Source organism: Protomyctophum parallelum (assembly GCF_964188405.1).
Source record: "Protomyctophum parallelum genome assembly, chromosome: 19".
Lineage (NCBI taxonomy): Eukaryota > Metazoa > Chordata > Actinopteri > Myctophiformes > Myctophidae > Protomyctophum > Protomyctophum parallelum.
The window spans coordinates 31,087,659-31,106,278 of record NC_139717.1 but is presented as its reverse complement, the minus strand read 5'-3'; the positions used below and the strand labels follow the sequence as shown (position 1 = coordinate 31,106,278).

Genomic DNA, 18,620 nt, shown 5'->3' with positions numbered 1-18,620 from the left:
TAGACATGTTATGAGCTACTCCCTGTCAAGAAATTCCTCGCAGATTTGGAAGTGCTCGTTGACTATCACTCAACAGCCCATGTGTACCACCTGTTTAGAATTTGCAAATGATGCAGGAGGCAGCAGGAGGTTACTTTACTGATGAGTGCTTCCAAACTCTGACACTTAGAAAAATAATCATCTGCAAGGAATTTCTTGACAGGAAGTAGCTCATGTCTATGGTGGATTTTTATGAAACAAACACTTTGCAGATGGATGATAATTCAAGCTTTTCGTAGAGCTGCAATGTTGGTGAGTTTGACGTTATTTAATACAATTAAATAGGACTTTTCTGTGTTTGGATGAATGGGCTGTCTATGCCTATGGGAAGTTGCAAATAGGTAGCACCTTGCTGGCAAGATGGCAGCCGTGTGCATATCATCAAAGGGTGATTTTAACTGGCAACGCATGTCTGAAGCCATGGGTGATTTGTAAGCCGCAGTGCATGTCAGACTTTTGGTATGTTGAGCAAACGTCTGCACCCCGAGGACACAAGGTCCATTCACCATATTCGCACGGTGGCCATTTTGCTATTAAGTTAATATATTCCCAACACGCAAATATGACGTGAGAAGAGTCAGTTTTTGTTACAATTGATTCACATTTAGGCCTAAAAAGGGATATTTTATTTAAACATCTTTAGTCTACTCAGGCCTTTGTGAACACCCCAGACAGTTTTGCTCAATTCAGTATTTAGATATCTATTTTACCGCCCCCTTCCTATTACAAATACAACTCTATTTTAACCATGATGGATTCATACTGCCCTCCGTGGTGATTCATACTGCCCATGTGAGTGGGCTGTATTTTACTTAATTTTTTGAGGGGGAAATAAATCGCTCCCAACTATAATTCTTTTTAACAGTCCCCTCACGACCTGTCAGGACAGTATGCTTCAAGAGAACCAAGGAGGTGTTTTCAATGAATCAATCGAACATAGTTAAAATGGAGTTTGAAGTTACACTGGGTTTGTAACTTTGTATAGGAAAGGGCGGGGCAGCTAAAATACTGAATTGAGCAACTTATAAATTGTCTCGGGTGTTTACAAAAGCCTGAGTAGACGATGAAATATCCCTTTAAAATGACTGGACCTTCCTGTCACTCTAATCCATTTAGTTCAACCTTTGATGTGTATATGCAGCAATAGGCTACAATGATTCAATACTATAATCTAATCACAATGCAGGGCTGTGAAATTAAATAGACCTCAGTCTTACTAACCATCTGACGTGTTTAAGGTCAAGTTCAATTATGAACCATTCATAGGATTCACAAGACCGACTGCATACAATTTCAAGCGCTCAATACACACCTAGGTTGGCTTTGCTATCCCCTCCTATATTCAGCTATTGGTGTACGGTAGATGTTCGTCTTACAAACATTAAATTCCCATTGACAATGAATGGAGAATTTACGTCATGTCTGAGCAATAAGAGCGCCCCTCACTTGTGATTATTCATGCTCAGTTTGATAATTTACCTTCTCACACCATTCTGAAAAAGCACATAGTTTATTACTACCATTGTTAGACTGAAACTCTTTACAGGTACTGTACATTTTACTTAACACGACCTTACAAAAGAGGCCCTTGAGGAAACCTTATGGCTTTACAAACAAATGCAGTCAAACAGAGCTTCCCACACGATTCTACTCCTTTATTCAGACCGCCCACCACCACCCTACAATCCTGACCCTCAGTCTGTTGAGCGCCATCTGAACATTTACTGGAGCCTTGTCTACACCTAGGCCTGACCGCTGTAGGTGGCTTCAGGTGCACTTCCCAGAGCTAGCTGGCTAACGGCATGGTCTGTGACACATCCACTGGTCCCTAGGGCTGTCCTTCTGCAGAGCCACAGGCAGCTTCAGTCTCTGATGGAGTGTGAGTGTTCGAGGCTCCTCGTCTCTGGTCCTTGTCAGGGACAGGCAACTGGTGAAAGTGCTGCAGGGCCTGCGCCACCTTTTCCGGGCAGATGTTGTAGACCGGATGGGATGGGGCCTTACATCAGGAACCAAGGTAGAAAAGAGACACTCATTTACCAGTTTGCTGTGTTTAAATCACTTAAGACCTATATGCACACTTCAATGACAGTACCTAGTTTCAGTTTTTCCTCAGCAGTTCTACAGTACAAGGTCACATGTAACTTTCATTTTTTAAAGATTTTACATCATATTTGATTTGGCTTTTGTTCTAGATTATTTTGAGACCGATACGGCATTTGTATGTATGTATGTAATCTGAAACCTACATTTATTACGTCACCATCGAAAGCTGGTTATATCCCGTCATTGATACCTTCATTACGTCACACTCAATCAGTATATATACCACGGCATACGCATAGAACAATCCAAGTGACCACAATATACTACTTTTCAACTTACATATACATGCATACGTTACCTGTTGGCTAACCAATATTGAAACATATCGTAATTACGTCATCATTGACGGCCAGTTATAACCCGACTTTAGTATTTCATTCTAATGTTTTACAGAGAGGCTGAGATTTGAAAGTTCGTAGCTATCGACACGACAGTAATTGCGCCCTGCTTGCGCACTAGTACTAGTGTGCATCACGCAAATAGGCACTCGACAGAGTGCAGTTCTAGTTATTTTATTAGAATCAAGACCTTTCAGCTCATTTGCACTACATAAGCCTAACTTTATTGACAGCAGATATTAATCATGTATAAAATGTTGAGGTATTCCATCACTAAAGGTGCACACGTGATAAAAAAAACATACATATGTTTGTAAAAGAGGGAAGAGATCATGAGTGGATAACTACTGAATCTTTAGACACAGTGCTGCGCCAAGTCGGACTGAAACCCAGGCCTCTTATCTTGAAACTCGATCGACCATCCCTATCAATCCATGCCTTCATCCAGCTATTCTCTACTGCTCCATCCCTCCAACCCAATCCCTGCTGGAACCTCACCAGTCTGTTCTCCTCTTTGCCAAGGATCATCTCATGGTGGAGGTCCATGTTCCCAAAGTGTTGCGCCACAGAGAGGCCACTCAGGCAATAACAGGTGTGATAAAAATCCCTGGACCTGGACAGAGGAAGACGAAGCGCAAAACACTTTTAAGAGAGACCATTTACACCATCACTACTGATTGTCTGAGTTGCTGACAGCCAGAGTGAAAAAAGTATGTGTTGGTGCCTTCCATGTGTTTATAGGAGGATTTTACCAAAAATAGAGCGAAACTGATATTTAGAATCTATAAATGGATAATCGAGAAGCAAGATTTTTTTGTTCACATATTTCAACAACTCGACACAAAATCATTTTAATAGATTATTTATAATTGTCTAAATTGATTAGTCTGATTAACCACTTAACCTTGTACTTTGTTTTTCTATGGTGGCATACATTAGCCGATCTACAAGCTCACAATGCATTGCATGTGCTATTTTTGCAATTCATTTTTATGTATAAATTGTTTATTAGTCGTAATCAAGGCAAACATTTGATACTAATCTTAATACTGATTTGAAGTCCTATCGGCCAACTCTAGTCTATAGTGTGTCCAGATGGCGTGGTACTGACTTGCCAGGTTTATCCAGAAGGCCTCCTGCTGGGTTCTGACAGCACAGGAGGATGTACTCCTGCAAAGCCTGCTGCTCAAACATCCATTTCTCTCGGCTCAGATCAGACCCGCCTGCAGAGGGATAGTTCCATAAAGCATTGACCTGTGATATAGGGCTGCAACTACGCATCCATTAGATAGATTACTTCATCTATAGATTTTTATTTTTTTCATATAACAAATTAACGTGATTTGTCCGATCACGTTATTGTTCTAAAAGACAGTCACTCTCACTGTATGGCGAAACAGGGCTCAGGATCAAACTTTTAGCACATAAATGAACACAGACAAAACAGATTCATGGTTGGTGTGGACTGACTGTATTAATGTTGTACTACTTAATGGAAGTTCTTGCAACATCAGTGAGTTATGTTTTAGTCAACATAGAAGTACCTTTTTCTTTGAAGAAGGCTCTGTGGAGCAGAGGCAGGAGTCCAGCCTGCCAGAAGGAATAACAGCCATCCACCAGTTTGTTACAACGGCCCTGGAAGCCTCCCTCAAAGCGCATCTGTCTACTGACCACCCACCCCTGAGGAGACAGGGCAGTCACACAAATACCATTTAATGAGAGTACTATGCTAAATCACAGTCACCATCCCTCTGCCATGGAGGGATGGTGACTGATTTTGGATGCAGGCCTGTCGTTGGCATTCGACAGAATCGTAATGATGTCGTTATACACTTAACATATCGCCGCCTATTTGTGCATGGGTATCAGACAGCTACTGATATCACACCTGTCCAATAACGTAATCCTACAAGCTCAGGACGTGTCACATTCTGAGCCTCTAGATCTGCTACAAACACCATAGAATGACGGTGAAACAACGTTTTATTTTCAGCTCATAATATCACTATGATTACGATTGTATGCAACCCCTCAGGCTGCCATTACAACAGGGCTTATCTGTTAACCCATTCTGACCTGAGATCAGATTCTAAAAATGTCTATTACATCCTGACAGTTTCATTATTAACCCATTCTGACCTGAGATCAGATTCTAAAAGTGTCTTTGATTTTTCAAAAATAGCAGACCTACAAGCTCGTATCGCGCCACTCGGTGGCGCGATATGAGCTTGTAGATCTGCTATTTTTCAATAGCTAAAGCATAACATGATGCCAACACCAAAATGGGTGCCCGGTCAGAATGGGTTAAACAAGGTAGTTGAAATCCCATGAGGTCACACAGCACCAGGGATACAGACACGATGGAAGGAGGAGGAAAAGGGGGAATTCATTATTAGCAAAATAGCTGGGAATCTGTCATATTGTCACCATAGAAACCGGTAATTGGAGCCCTCCCAGTCTGTGTGGAATAGACGGTCATTATGGGATTGGGTTTTAAATTTTAATACCAGCTGGGGTCCTAACTGTCTGTTGGGAGGGGGGGGTGAATGTTTAGATAGCTAGCCCATGAAGTCATTTTAGCACAAAACTACTGTAGTAATGGAAAAATCATAGTGAAAGATTCCACACCAAGCAAAGTCAGTCAGTGAACACTGGGCGCTTGCCGTTATCTCGTGTCTCTCATGGAGCCCAAGTTCAGTGTGTCAGTACAGTTACCTGCCTCATGCACTTTACTGGATGTGGTGGATTCTAGTGTATTTTTGTTAGTCATATCGGAGTGCATAAAGGTACGTAATTTGACCAGAGTTCCTCAGTAAATCTTCATGCATGTGGACTGTTGAGCTTAGGGCAGTTCTTGGGTGACGTGACCAGGTGCTGTATATTTCGACTACTGACTGCAAGACTGGTCAATTGCATTATATTGCTACCCTTTCACTGCAGCAAAGATGTATTAGCAGCTTCTGCGCAGTTCCTCGTTGATGTGTTTTGTCATCAGTTTGTTGATGTGACTTTCTTTGCGCAAGCTGTTTGAAGACTACCTGTGGGTGTTGGTTGTTTATTTTTGATCAGGTCAAAAACGTAATGGAAGTCATGCCAGTAGCCAGGATTCTAAAATGGTACGTCATGACAAGTTTAACTTTAGCCGTCTCTAGTGAACATGCTGTGCTGAACACCAGATACACAGCTAAATGAACGCACACCGTTCCCCTTTAATCATATCTACTTCAGTACGAGCTTTCTTCTCTGATGGCTGATAGGGATAGCATCTCTGATGGCTGATAGGGATAGCATCTCTGTGGCTGATAGGGATAGCATCTCTGATGGCTGATAGGGATAGCATCTCTGATGGCTGATAGGGATAGCATCTCTGATGGCTGATAGGGATAGCATCTCTGATGGCTGATAGGGATAGCATCTCTGATGGCTGATAGGGATAGCATCTCTGATGGCTGATAGGGATAGCATCTCTGTGGCTGATAGGGATAGCATCTCTGATGGCTGATAGGGATAGCATCTCTGATGGCTGATAGGGATAGCATCTCTGATGGCTGATAGGGATAGCATCTCTGATGGCTGATAGGGATAGCATCTCTGTGCCTAACCGCTGACACAGGGAGTATTATGGGATTGGCGTGTTTCCTATCAACCCAACAAATTAGTCTTCCTTTCATTATCCACTTAGTATTGCAACTATACTTTGTGTGCTCTTTTCCCTCTATACACCAAATGTCTTTGCTGAAATTAGCCGATCTACAAGCTCACAAGTGCTGAGACGTGTTTTTCTTATTATTTTGAAACTACACAAGGACCCTCACCAGCAGGGATTTGAGATCCAGCATGTGCTCCTTGCCCAGGATGACCATGGCAGCTGTACCACAGAAGGTGTAGCCTCCGTGGGCTTCTAAGCCCGGTACTCCTCCAAGACCACCCTCCCAGTTCTGACACCTAGTCACACAAAGAGTCAAATGAGAACCACGTCACTTGTATTTATTTGACAGTAGTATTCGGGTTGACTGTAGAATGGGACAGTCACGATGGCGTTGTTAGTGTTACCTGACGATCCAACTCGGTGTGTCTTCAAAGAGTTTGGACGAGAGAATGTTGGTAAGTGATGCCACCGATGCCGCACAATAGGCGCTCCTGTGGAAACACGTAAACCCAGACATAAATTATGGCCATTTGTCATTCAGTACCACGTCTTTACAAATATTTAGTTAGCCTGTAGGTAGTGTTTGGCCATGTCAATCTCTAATGTCCAACAGACGGACATTACTAGTAACTTAGTAATGCATGTATGTAGGCATAGAGAGGCAAGTGGCATGCCAATGCCTGCAAATTCCTGGGATGCTCCTGTCTACGTACTGTACAGTACATCGCTGGACAACAAGTGCTGTCCCAGTGGGACACTGGCGATTTTAATTAAGATAATGATGGGTAATTGAAGATACTTTCAGTGAAAACATTTAACTAATTTATTGCGACTGTTAGCATAATCCCCAGTTCCAGGTGCCACCATACGCGTTTACTTTAAAAGACCTCCCTGCCCCCCACACACACTAGCTACAGACACTCAAGTATCATTGGAACAAGCACACACTGTTTACCTTTCGTCAGAAGCTTTTACATGGCGGGAGCGTCGCGGTACAAAGGCACAAATTAAATCCGAAATTTGGATGGCAGAAAATCTGTCAAGGACAACTCTCCTGGAATCCGATTTATGGAGTTTGAAATTTTTCCTTTTGCTTTACACCGTGATTATATTTTCAATCCCCTAGCTGGAACGGTGGGGCGTTGCCATAAGAACCGGACCAATGTTAAACACTGCAGTGGGACTCAACCATTATATAGACGGGAGTATTATGTTGGTGTTACGTATACTGTAGATACGGACCTGGGATATGATGCCCCCTAGCGTCAGGGTACGTATATATACAGACTTAAGAATTAATTTAACATTTCTTTGAGGGTGAAACTGATTCATGTCCTATCTGCAATTCTGCATATCTGCAATATGATTTCAATCTCATCTCAGAGAGACATCTGGTGTATCTCTTGAGAGAGAGAGAGAGAGAGAGAATTGAAAAAAAAAGAGTAGTGTTATCTCCCAGTGAAACCATGGCGATGGCCCTCACCTGACATCCACCTCCCCTCCTATGTGCATCACAAAGGAACCATCTGGCTGCTTCACTGACCACAGGAAGTCTAGCAGCCTCTCCCTGGAGACGGAACACATCAAATGTAGAGTAAGGAGAAGAGGGGAGATGACCACGTCAAACAGGTTGAGCGGGGTGTCAAACAAAAGTGATATGTAGAAAAGGAATAAATATAAATACAGGACAAAACAGGACAAACGGGAAGGAAGGTGGGTGGAATAGAGGAAGACTGAGCGAGGAACAGAGGAGAGGTGCGGAAGCAGGGAACGAAGAGAGATGATACAGACAGATGGCGGTGGAAGGGTGAATTAGCATCAAAATACACAGTAAAATCCCCTGTAGGAATCAGGGCAGGAATTTCACGGCGGCCATGGCAGTCGTTGCCCCTCTCTTTGGCTGTGTGCCCCTCGAAAAAGTATATGCCCAGATAGCCACAGTGGCCGTGGTGCCCTGACCAGCGCCCACAGCAGTTCATTTTACCGTTTTTCCTCTGCGCAATTTTCCTGTCATTACGGTAACCAATGTTCCCCTCACGTCCCGCGCAGAACAAATCTGTGTTGTAGTTGTGTTGCCATTTGCCAAGTGGTTTGAATATTTTGCGTTACTTTGCTTTAATAACTACCCCCGCTGGTCGCCATGACACACACACGCACGCACGCCTCCTCCTCCGTGCCACACATACACGCGTAAGAGAGTAAACAGAGGGCATTTAGCCCACACGCTGCCTACTAGTGTAGCTAATCTAGCTATCCGGTCAAACTACAACTATCACTCAAAACTTCCACACGCTACGTCCAACCAGGGAAACTCCCCCCTGTCAGGTGTAAAGGAGCAACTTGGACACTCAGGCATGAAGGAAGCATGAGTTCAAGTCCGTTGGGTGTGTAGAGCCCAGGATCACATTAAATGATTGACACAGGGGTGAAAAATGGGTTACAAAATCGTGGGATAAAAATATATATATTAAAAAAAAATGAAACAATTGTTCCCCTCTGCACAGCACACATTACTCCAGGTAAGAATAAAAAACTGATCTGAAGCTGCACTTTCACATTTCACTTTGTGTTTATCTCAGTCCTGCAGCCCCACAATGGAGAAATAATCTCATCTGTCACTAACCTCGATCTCTACAATGCCATGTTATTCAGCTTTTCTAAACCAAGCCCTTATTCAAAAGTTATGTAGGCTGTCATTGTATTTTCTGTGAATTAACTCAGTTTAACCCAGTGATCCTCAGCCATTAAAATTTCAAGGACCCCCAAATTAAATGTACCGGTATATGAATTAGCCTAGGGTGACGGGGTCCTAGGCCATTTCATTATGATTTTCATCTCTGGACTGGGACCCCAAAACATGTTTACAATATAACAGTAGCTACTTATATTTTGTTATTTAAAGCTGTGATTATTTATTTAAGAAGCACTGTTCTGAACCAATGTTCGCATTGAAAAAAAAAAGTAATCATCCTTAACCATTAAGCTAAAAATAATTATGACAGGTGACATAAAATCATGGTTTTAATTGATGGCCTTCATGCCCTGGCACTTGGCCTTGTGCCCTCAAAAAGTTGACCACACTAAAGGCCAAGTGGCCTTGCCCCTAAAATGATGAAATTCCAGGCCTGGTAGGAATACACAACCCCACCTGCTTCCGTTTACACCTGGCTCATACTGAAAAAAACAGATCAATAAGATATGAGTGTATATCCTGGCTCACACTAAATAAATCAATATCCCATGTACAACCGCCGGGAGTCCAGAACATCTTCTCATGCAACCCACCATCTTAGATGTAATCTATGATGCAAAAACTGTTTATGTCTCAAACTCTACTAATGTGATAGTATCATATTTGGATGATTAATGCTCTCTGCAGGTAATCCACAGCACAATCCTGACACTATCTCAGTCTCAGTCAAACTTGTAGCATTTCCCTGCTAGCCAGGAATGCTCTACATCAGGGTCGGGGTGTGCAACCTTTATCCGCCACATGATCACTTAGTCGTTATCCTATGCCAGACAGTGAAAACCACCATTGTCTTATTTTATGCTTAAAACTAATGCACTGAATAATTAAATGAATAATTTAGTAATAAAATCTAACAACGAATGAGCCAATAATGTAATAATAATAATGTAATAATAGTACATTCCCGGCTTTCCATCGACGCTTCACTTGATATTGTCCAATAAGAATTTAGAATCTCATCCTCAACCACAGACAGTGCTGAGGAGTAAACGGTGAAATCAAGTAGGGCAGTGCAGGCAGGGATCAAGGCCTCTGTGGCCGTGGGGCACCCATTTCTTCGAGGGGCACACGGCCAAACAGAAGGGCAACGAGATGGCCATCGCCATCGTGGCTGCCGTGAAATTCCTGCCCTGGTCGTCGACGTGTTACGCAGTCAGAGTAAAATGCAGATGGTGTTGTACAGTACCTGTTGATGACATTGTAGGCCTCCTCTGTGCCGATAATGCAGAGGGCGTTAACAGCGGCGTAGGTGGGAGCCAGGTGGGCGTGCTGACCAGGTCCCCCGGCAAACCCCCCCGTCGGGCTCTGGCAGCGTGCCAGGAACTGGCACACGCTAGAGAGAGACACAACCAAAGACATAGACCACAACATGGTTAGAGAGAGAGAGACAAATACACACATGTTGTGTAGTATCTTCATGGTTAGAGAAGGCCTGATTTAAAACCCTACAATCTGAGCAGGGGGAAAAGGGGTATAGTTATATACTGTATATTGGGCAGAAACCTTGTATCGCCATATTTAATCTTTTAGTGTAATTTATGTATTACTTGCGCAAGTACTGCGATCGGCTGGGTATGTATGTATGTATGTACAGTATGCATGTATGTATGTCGGTGTCCTCCAATGGTACGTTTCAAGGTTGATATGAGGTCAATAACGGGTCTAAAGGATTTAGAATAGCAGAGAGCTCTAGGACTCAGAGCAGCAGTCGTACCTGGTCCCAGACAGAGAGCTCTATAGGGACTCAGAGCAGCAGTCGTACCTGGTCCCAGACAGAGAGCTCTATAGGGATTCAGAGCAGCAGTCGTACCTGGTCCCAGACAGAGAGCTCTATAGGGATTCAGAGCAGCAGTCGTACCTGGTCCCAGACAGAGAGCTCTAGGACTCAGAGCAGCAGTCGTACCTGGTCCCAGACAGAGAGCTCTATAGGGATTCAGAGCAGCAGTCGTACCTGGTCCCAGACAGAGAGCTCTATAGGGACTCAGAGCAGCAGTCGTACCAGCAGTGGTGCTACTGCAAGCGCTCTGCAAGACGCAAGTTGTCATCTCGACAGAGATGACAGTTAATTAATGCAACTATTTGAATTTATACTACATCATATGACACTGTTAAAAAAGCAGCAAATACTTTTTGAACATCTTTTACATTTTTCATCTATAACTACATACCCAAAATGGGGATGGGAGGTTGAAAAGTCTTGTGACTAAATAATAACTACACTAGATCCATTGGAACACAGGTGCATTTGGTTTCCACCCGATAGCGACGATAGCCACCCTCATTCAGTGACTTACTGACTTTGCACTGAGAGACCGTTGAGCTAGAACAATAGAATAACACATACTGTAGTGATGTTGGAAATCTCCTGGGGGTTAATTTGCAACTGAATGAGAGTAATGAGACGAGTTGTTGAACAAGAACAAGCATGCTCAGCAAACCTCTGCAAAGATCGAGTTAAAAGTACTTTATTTTGCTTAGGGAGATTATTTTAAAACTGAATTTATGTTTGTTACTTCGTTCCCTTTGTTCTCTTTCTTTCAGAGGCAATTCTGCTACTCATTATCTCAAAAACATTCACTTGCAAATCGGAGGTCAGAGCTTCTCTGAGGGCTGGCGCCTCTCTAGCTGACGTGGCAGCGAACAGAGACCATCTGAACCACAGTTTCCTGTCAACGTGGCGCTGGTCTCCATGCACCAGTCTGCTGCCCTACTTTAAAGTGCAATGGTCATTTAAACCCCAGTGCAGTGTTAACATTGACATGCCTCGGCAATACTGATCCAGTGACGGGCTTCAAGTCAATGCACAGTGGGAGGAGGTGAAATGACTGACGGTGGGGGGTTTCGGTGACAATTCGAACAGAGCCTCTGTGTGCAGTTCATCCGAGTGCAAGGGCCTAACCCTGGCACAGGGTAGTGCCAACCGGTGGGTTGGCATGCTTCACGGTTACTGAAAGAGCAGAAGCCAGTGGGTTGGGCAACCTGGCATGGCTGTGCTCCCTTCTCTGCTTGCTGCTATACTTTCTAGAGGCTGCCGTTCAAACAGATGGGTGACATTATGGTGGCAATAGTGCCTTTTGACATGCTTATGTTTTGACCAGATTTGATTAAATAAAACTAGACTTTAAAACTGCACCTAGAATCATGGCTGCTTTCAAATACGGTCAGTAGTGAGTCAGAGTGCATATGGGCTTTTACGTGTGTGCGTGCGTGTGTTTGTGTCGTGTGTGTACAGAGTGTGTTTCTATGTAATTTGTAGGCATGTAAACATATATCGATATTAATCCAGACGATATGAATCGATTTAATAAAATAAAATAAACGATTTTCAAATGTATTTATCATAAAGAAAATTAGGGGGGCTAGTGAAATATGGTGTGTGTGAAATATGAGCTTTAATCATATTCAAGTGCTTTTGGAGAGAAATTAGACTTTCAGTAGTAGAGCACTGTAGAGGGAAGCTGTGTGTCTGTGCCCAGGTCAGGTGATGGTCATTGATGCTCATTAATACATCAAGGAAGGCAATTATGTTTCTGCACTGTCAAATATATCTATCTATCTATTCTATCCTAAGATGCCATTAAAGAAAGCTTTTTTTACATGTTAACTCGAGCTAGGTTCTAAACAAGAAAGCATGTTTACAGTTGTTGCACAGAATTTAAGTAATTTTACAGAAATGAGACAGACTCCATGCAGTCACTTTCAGTAGTAGAGTTCTGTAGAGGGGAGCTGTGTCTGTGCCCAGGTGATGGTAGTTGATGCTCTTTTTTTTGGTGTTGATTGAAACCTTTATTTCAGGGGAATTAATACATCAAGGAAGGAAATTATGTTTCTGCACTGGCAAAAGTAATGCTATTACTTTTGCAGTTTCCTTACTTAAATTAAAAATGTGAAAAAAGGAAGGGATAAATTATATTAACCGTTTCCGCGCCATTGCCGAAGCCCTTCGGCAATTGAAGCCTAATTTTGATACTGACGCTTAACGCCATTGCCGAAGCCCTTCGGCAATTGCGCTTTTATAGTGCATTCGATCGAGCGACCCATAATGCTACTCACGTTAGCCGGTTAGCTAGCTGTGTTGTTAGCACAGCACTGGATCGTTCATCTTAGATCGTCGTCGCCATAATAATCCATTCTATCCGTTTCTTTCAATCGCCTGCATCTCCTATTCCTTGTCCCAGATGGCATTTTGGTCAAAACAGCGTTTCTTTGACGGCACAGAGACAGCGATGTGGAGCTCTCCAGTGCTCCGGCATAGATCGATCATGTAAACAAAGGTTGTCTTGGCAACGTCTAGCTGGGAGGGATAATCCACTTCCGGTCGAGTGAAAATGTGACTTTTCTAAATAAGAGCTCGACTGGAAAGAATGCTGGCGTGAATTATGGTAATTTAAAATGGTACTTTTTCTGGAAAATATTTTGTTTAAAATATCGTGAAAAATCGTATCGTGAACATCATATCGAGTTGAGTGAATCATTACATGCCTAGTAATTTGGTTTCAATTATGATTTGCTTTCTTATTTTCCATTAATCTGCTGATCTATCTTCTAGAAGAAGCCATTGAGGACTAAATTGCTTTATTTAGTTTCTCAACTGATTCAATCCACTAAGCGACTCAAAGCAACAATTTGTGGGTACAACCACACCCACACGGTGCAACCCACTCGTTTAGCAGTGTTGCTCATTCCACAAACGCCTGGTTCTTACAAGCTGTACCTCGTTGTAAAGGTGACTAATCAACGATTACAATGAATGATATAAAATATAATATGGTATTATTAAAGTGGAGAAATAATGGACCAAAGTTATGTTTCTGAACTTTTTGTGCCGAGTTCTCACACACACACGACTATCTGTGACAATCTGTGGCAGTAATTTTAAGTTGTTAGCATGAAGCATGAAAGTACTGCAGAGGCGTTGTGTGGGCACCATATTATTAACATGTTACATTTTTCAGAGAGAGAGAGAGAATGACTCACTCGGAGGCCACAGCAGTGGGGATGGGCTCTTCCAGCAGTTCTAGACTGTGCAGGATCCAATAGCACAACCACGGTCTGCTAGCATCCAGACACTACACACACACACACACACACACACACACAAAAGATGACCAATTACAATGGAATGAATTACATTTCATCGTTAAGATCACTCAATCAGAAAAAAGATGGACTGACATGGGGGAAAAAACACATACCGTCTGCCAGAGGCAGAGGAGAAGCTGAGCTTACAGGAGGAAAATTAATGGGTCTGCACTGTAAATAACCATCACATAATGGTTTGGAGTGGTGAGATTCACCATGGCACACCTTCAGTACCAGAACTACTAAAGAGGTGGCGGTCAATCCACTATATTAAGATGGAAACTGCGGTCAAATCAAGAACTCAACAACTACATTTCGTAACACAAACTACCATCAACGATATTTAAAATACATACAGTATGACCAAGAGCTCAGTATGTATGTCATTACTCATTGTAGGTCTGTAATGATATCACGCAAACCTATGTCTCCCATTTCTGGCTAGAGGGAATGTCAGGCACTCACACAATTGACTGAACTGCCCTTAGGGTAGGACATAGGAAACACAGTAACAAACTTGAGTGCTAAGAAGATTCCATGTAATGTTCATTTAATGGAGTGTATAGCAGACACACACTTACCAGTGAGCAGTAGTTTTACAGGCCCATCATTAGTAAATTAGTAATAATTACTATCACCAAAGGACTGAGGTAACTGTATGCCATAATGTAGCGTGAGATCTTAGGCAAACTGGCTGGGATTTTAAAGGGCTTGATAAACATCGCTACGCATGGTGTTCGTACCGAACATAGCCAATCTACAAGCTCACAACACATCACGATGCTACGTGTTGTGTGGTAAGCTTGTAGATCTGCTACATTCAGTACCCAACACTGGCGCACACCTACGTACAAATCTGGCTTAAGGATTGGGATGTAGGTATGTCACCGACCGGACACCGCAGAGCTAACCCTGATGTGAAGTGTGCTTCTGTACCTCATAAGCGTCTGACAGATGACGTAAGCCCTTCTTGAGATATTGGTAGTGTTGTTCTCGCAACAGAGTTGGCCTAAGGAGATAAAAACATTATTATTATTATAAGATGCCTAGCAGGCATCTTATGTCATAATGGTCAAAGGCAAAGAATTCTAGGCACACATTAGGGAAAGTCATAGTTTTATAAACATTCTTTGAAACTAATTTGAACCGTCTTTGGAAATACTGTTCTTTGGCTTTATGGAGGGCACATTTTCATACAGGGGCTTGATCGATAGCATGGGATGAGAGATCACGGGACTCATCCTGATAAGTTGTTAGAAGTCCTTGTGTGCAAAAATAACACCATGGAACACTGACTCATAAGCTTGTAGATAGCACCAAATTAAACTGTATATCTTTCAAAATGATCAACCCTCCCCTCCCCCAAAACGACTGCTCGCCCATGCCCAAGGATCAGACATATATTAGGTATATCATATTTGAGTTTATCATTCCATTGTGGTGTGACAATTTGTGAGTGCATTTGGGCTCCGAGATGCAGCAGGCGCTAGTTCTGGCTGTTTGTATAAGCGAAGGGAGGTTCAGATCTCCATGAGTCACCCACAGCAGAGATGATACTCCCCCTACTCCTAACATCTGCTGTTTGCCCTTTTCAATCTGTGGTGTGCCAAGTCTCCTGTAATTAGTGTCTACCTACTATGCTGGGCTAGTCACAGATCATTGCCCCAAAGGATTCATAGCAGCAGGACCACGCTGTGGCAACAACAAACAAACAAAGACGACAGGAGGACACCTCATCCGTGTCACCAGCCCAGCTTTTACTTCAGCTTATCCACCCGTTTCCCAAAGAGCTTACTGGGGCTTCATTTTGTGTGCTTCACTTCCTCCACACTTCCTATTCAGTTGTCACAGCCAGTGTTGCCATGTCTGTTTATTTTTGGCTTGTTTCTAAAGTGTACAGTAGTTTTGAGCTTGCCTTGACCAGTGGAACCAAACCATTCAGTTCACCACATTATTTCACGTCAAGGAACCCCAGATTAATATGTAATTGTCCTCTCCTCTCCTCCTGTGTTGTAAAAATCTTTCAAAAATACTCAAAATATTTCTATTTATTCTCAATATGTTTTTAAACAACAGATGTACAACCTCCCAATGTGTCGCTGTGAGCTTGTAGATCTGCTATTTTCAAATAGCCAATGTAAAGTAAAACATTTGGGCTTATTTTCATAGACCTGGCCACTTGTTTCTCTTGCAAAATTTGGCAACACTGGTCACAGCAGCAAGAGGAAGGCTTTCCGCTCAGAGCTGGTGGATGGAAAATGAAGCTCGAAAGCTCTTCAATTTGCCGCGGGGGCAAGCGTTTCCGGGAATCTGGCCGTCGCTGCATTCAGCCGCGTGGGTGGAGCTTAATTTCCATCCACCAGCTGACTAAAAATCCGGAAGAGGTGCCTTGCAAGGTGCCTTGCGATAGGTGCTGGGTAATTAATCACACCACCTGCCAATTGTGTGAACCAAACTTTTGTGTTTCCCTGGTCAATTGGTGATGACTTTTGCGGTAAACAGGACGTATTCATAAAATCAGTCCAGCGATCATTCCGGCCCCCCCTCGCCCGGAGAGAAAGACATCCGTGTGCATCTCGTGAAAAAGTGGAGTTAATTGACTAAATACACGTTTTATGCCAGAACTTTCGCATGGATATAAAACTAGAGGACCATCTTTCACTCCACGTCTTTGGAATTATTTAATGGGTGAGTACAAACGGGAGTATTTATCACATTTAGGCCGCCATTTTACAACCCGAATAGAAGTTAGGCAGACTTTTCTATGGCTCTGTATGTGAAATACTGTACATACTGTATGTAACAACAAGAGCCATTCTAGGGCTAATTGATTGATTGAATACCCTGTACTTAGTCAAAATTCAAAAATGTAAACAGCACAGAGGTGCAGTAAAACACTTTAAAGAATGGGTGGTGTTCACTGCATGAATATACCATATAATATGGCCAATGCAACAATTTCATCAGTCCTTATTTTGTTCATAAGGTAGAGGACAACATTCATAAAACAATTGAATTCAACAATGCCGTACTTACTGTGGTAAACTGTGCATTTGCTTGTAAACACTGATGACTTCATCGATGTTGGTTTCAACTTTTCTCTATTCAATGAATGTACAGACATGGAAGAGAAAGTGAAGACAGTGAACAGTTTGTGTGTGTGGTAGCAAAAGAGCAGAACACACATGGGCATTTCCCACATCAACCTCGCTTTAGATTTTAATCCCTACATTTAGAGCTGCAAGCAACAGTTAATTAAAGTAATCGATTTGCCTCTATTCATTGATATATAAAAAGTTAATCAAGCAATCATGCTTAATTATTCGGTTAATTTGAAAAATACATGACAGTTGTAGGCAGCTCTATCTACTCTAGATGATTAACAAGCATCCTCCAATGCCACAGATGTTGCCTGAGCCTGACTCAGACAGCGAGTCTCACCCCCAGGACTTCTGCTATAGTCTTCTTTTTGGCCAGTGTTCTTTTGTCACTAGCCGTGTGGATGCAATTATTTATATATAAATCTGGTCTGGTGCCATTATTTGAGTACGTAGAGATACTGAGGTATAGCAACAACAGCTAACAAAAGGGGTCTTTCTTGTCCTTTGTTGCATTCATTAACAACACCTCTCCAAATTAAATGAACATGTACACCTGCTACGTGGGAACCGCAGCGCCCAATCTTGATTCCTCATTAATCTTGTTAAATGCTGGCAAAGCTCTAGCTTGCTATGGTTAAAGTTAGCAAGCTAACGCTCGAAAAACGACTCGCCCATTCACTAGTTGTTCTTACAACCGTGCCAGCCAGGGACGCGCGCTCTGCCCCAGGATCTGTGTGATGCGTTTATTACATCCTTATTACATTTATTTATCAGACAAGCCTATCCCTTCATTCCTCGCGTCTCCGTTAGCCACACGGCGGCTGGCTAGGCTAAGCACCTGCTCCACAGAAGTCACTGTTTCCACGCCGTCGTCGGTGAGCAGTTCCGCGGGGTGACATTCTCTGAAGCAGCGGAGAGGCGGCGGACTGTCCATGGCGCTCTGACTGGTGGTCGCTGGACGCAGAGCAGATGTTTCTGCTTTGTGTGTGTAGCGAGGCTGAGCTGTAGAGTTATATTTCTTTGACACACCGGTGACACCGCGGTATGTATGTTGTTGCTGCTACCATAGAGCCTGCTACTGCCGTGCCGCCTACTTCCTGCTGACTGTGCACAGTGTGCAGTGGTGGGCGGAGACTGCGCGCGCAAACATCACGCACTATACACACTTGGACGTGTACGCACGCCGTACGCGTGATTTCTTTCTACGTCCGAGCATGGTCCTTTATTATAGTTATTTAAACATATCAGCGTGCTTTTAGATCACATTTTAACGCACTGATGTTATTATATACCTTTATCTTCTGGATGATTGAACCTCAATGGAAACGGTGCCACTTGTGTGTGTGTGTGTGTGTGTGTGTGTGTGTGTGTGTGTGTGTGTGTGTGTGTGTGTGTGTGTGTGTGTGTGAGACGCAACTTGGCCTGTTGTAGCGCCACCATGAGGCTGATTTGAAAACTGTCAAGTGGCATTTCTTCCTCAGCCTATAGTCGGAATATGCACTTGTATTGATCCTATAAACAATTTATATATGTCTAGTTTTTCCCACCAATTTTGG

General features: G+C 43.0%; 1 protein-coding gene across 2 annotated transcripts; it reads right to left on the bottom strand.

Moving 5' to 3' along the window:
• Window positions 1-1,530: 1,530 nt before the first annotated feature.
• fntb (farnesyltransferase, CAAX box, subunit beta) lies at window positions 1,531-18,159 on the bottom strand. 2 transcript variants are annotated; one of them, XM_083790362.1, is made up of 12 exons: window positions 17,903-18,159; window positions 17,000-17,064; window positions 14,900-14,972; window positions 13,859-13,950; window positions 10,068-10,214; window positions 7,613-7,696; window positions 6,534-6,620; window positions 6,296-6,425; window positions 4,025-4,160; window positions 3,592-3,703; window positions 2,979-3,093; window positions 1,531-2,035 (listed from the first exon to the last, which is right to left on the bottom strand). In XM_083790362.1, exons 1-12 carry the CDS (start codon window positions 17,996-17,998, stop codon window positions 1,868-1,870), a joined length of 1,305 nt encoding a protein of 434 aa, XP_083646488.1. In that variant the 5' UTR covers window positions 17,999-18,159; the 3' UTR covers window positions 1,531-1,867. The 2 variants fall into 2 exon arrangements, 1 of the variants encoding a protein (XP_083646488.1); XR_014570765.1 differs by having other exon boundaries at window positions 1,896-2,035; window positions 3,596-3,703.
• Window positions 18,160-18,620: the final 461 nt, after the last annotated feature.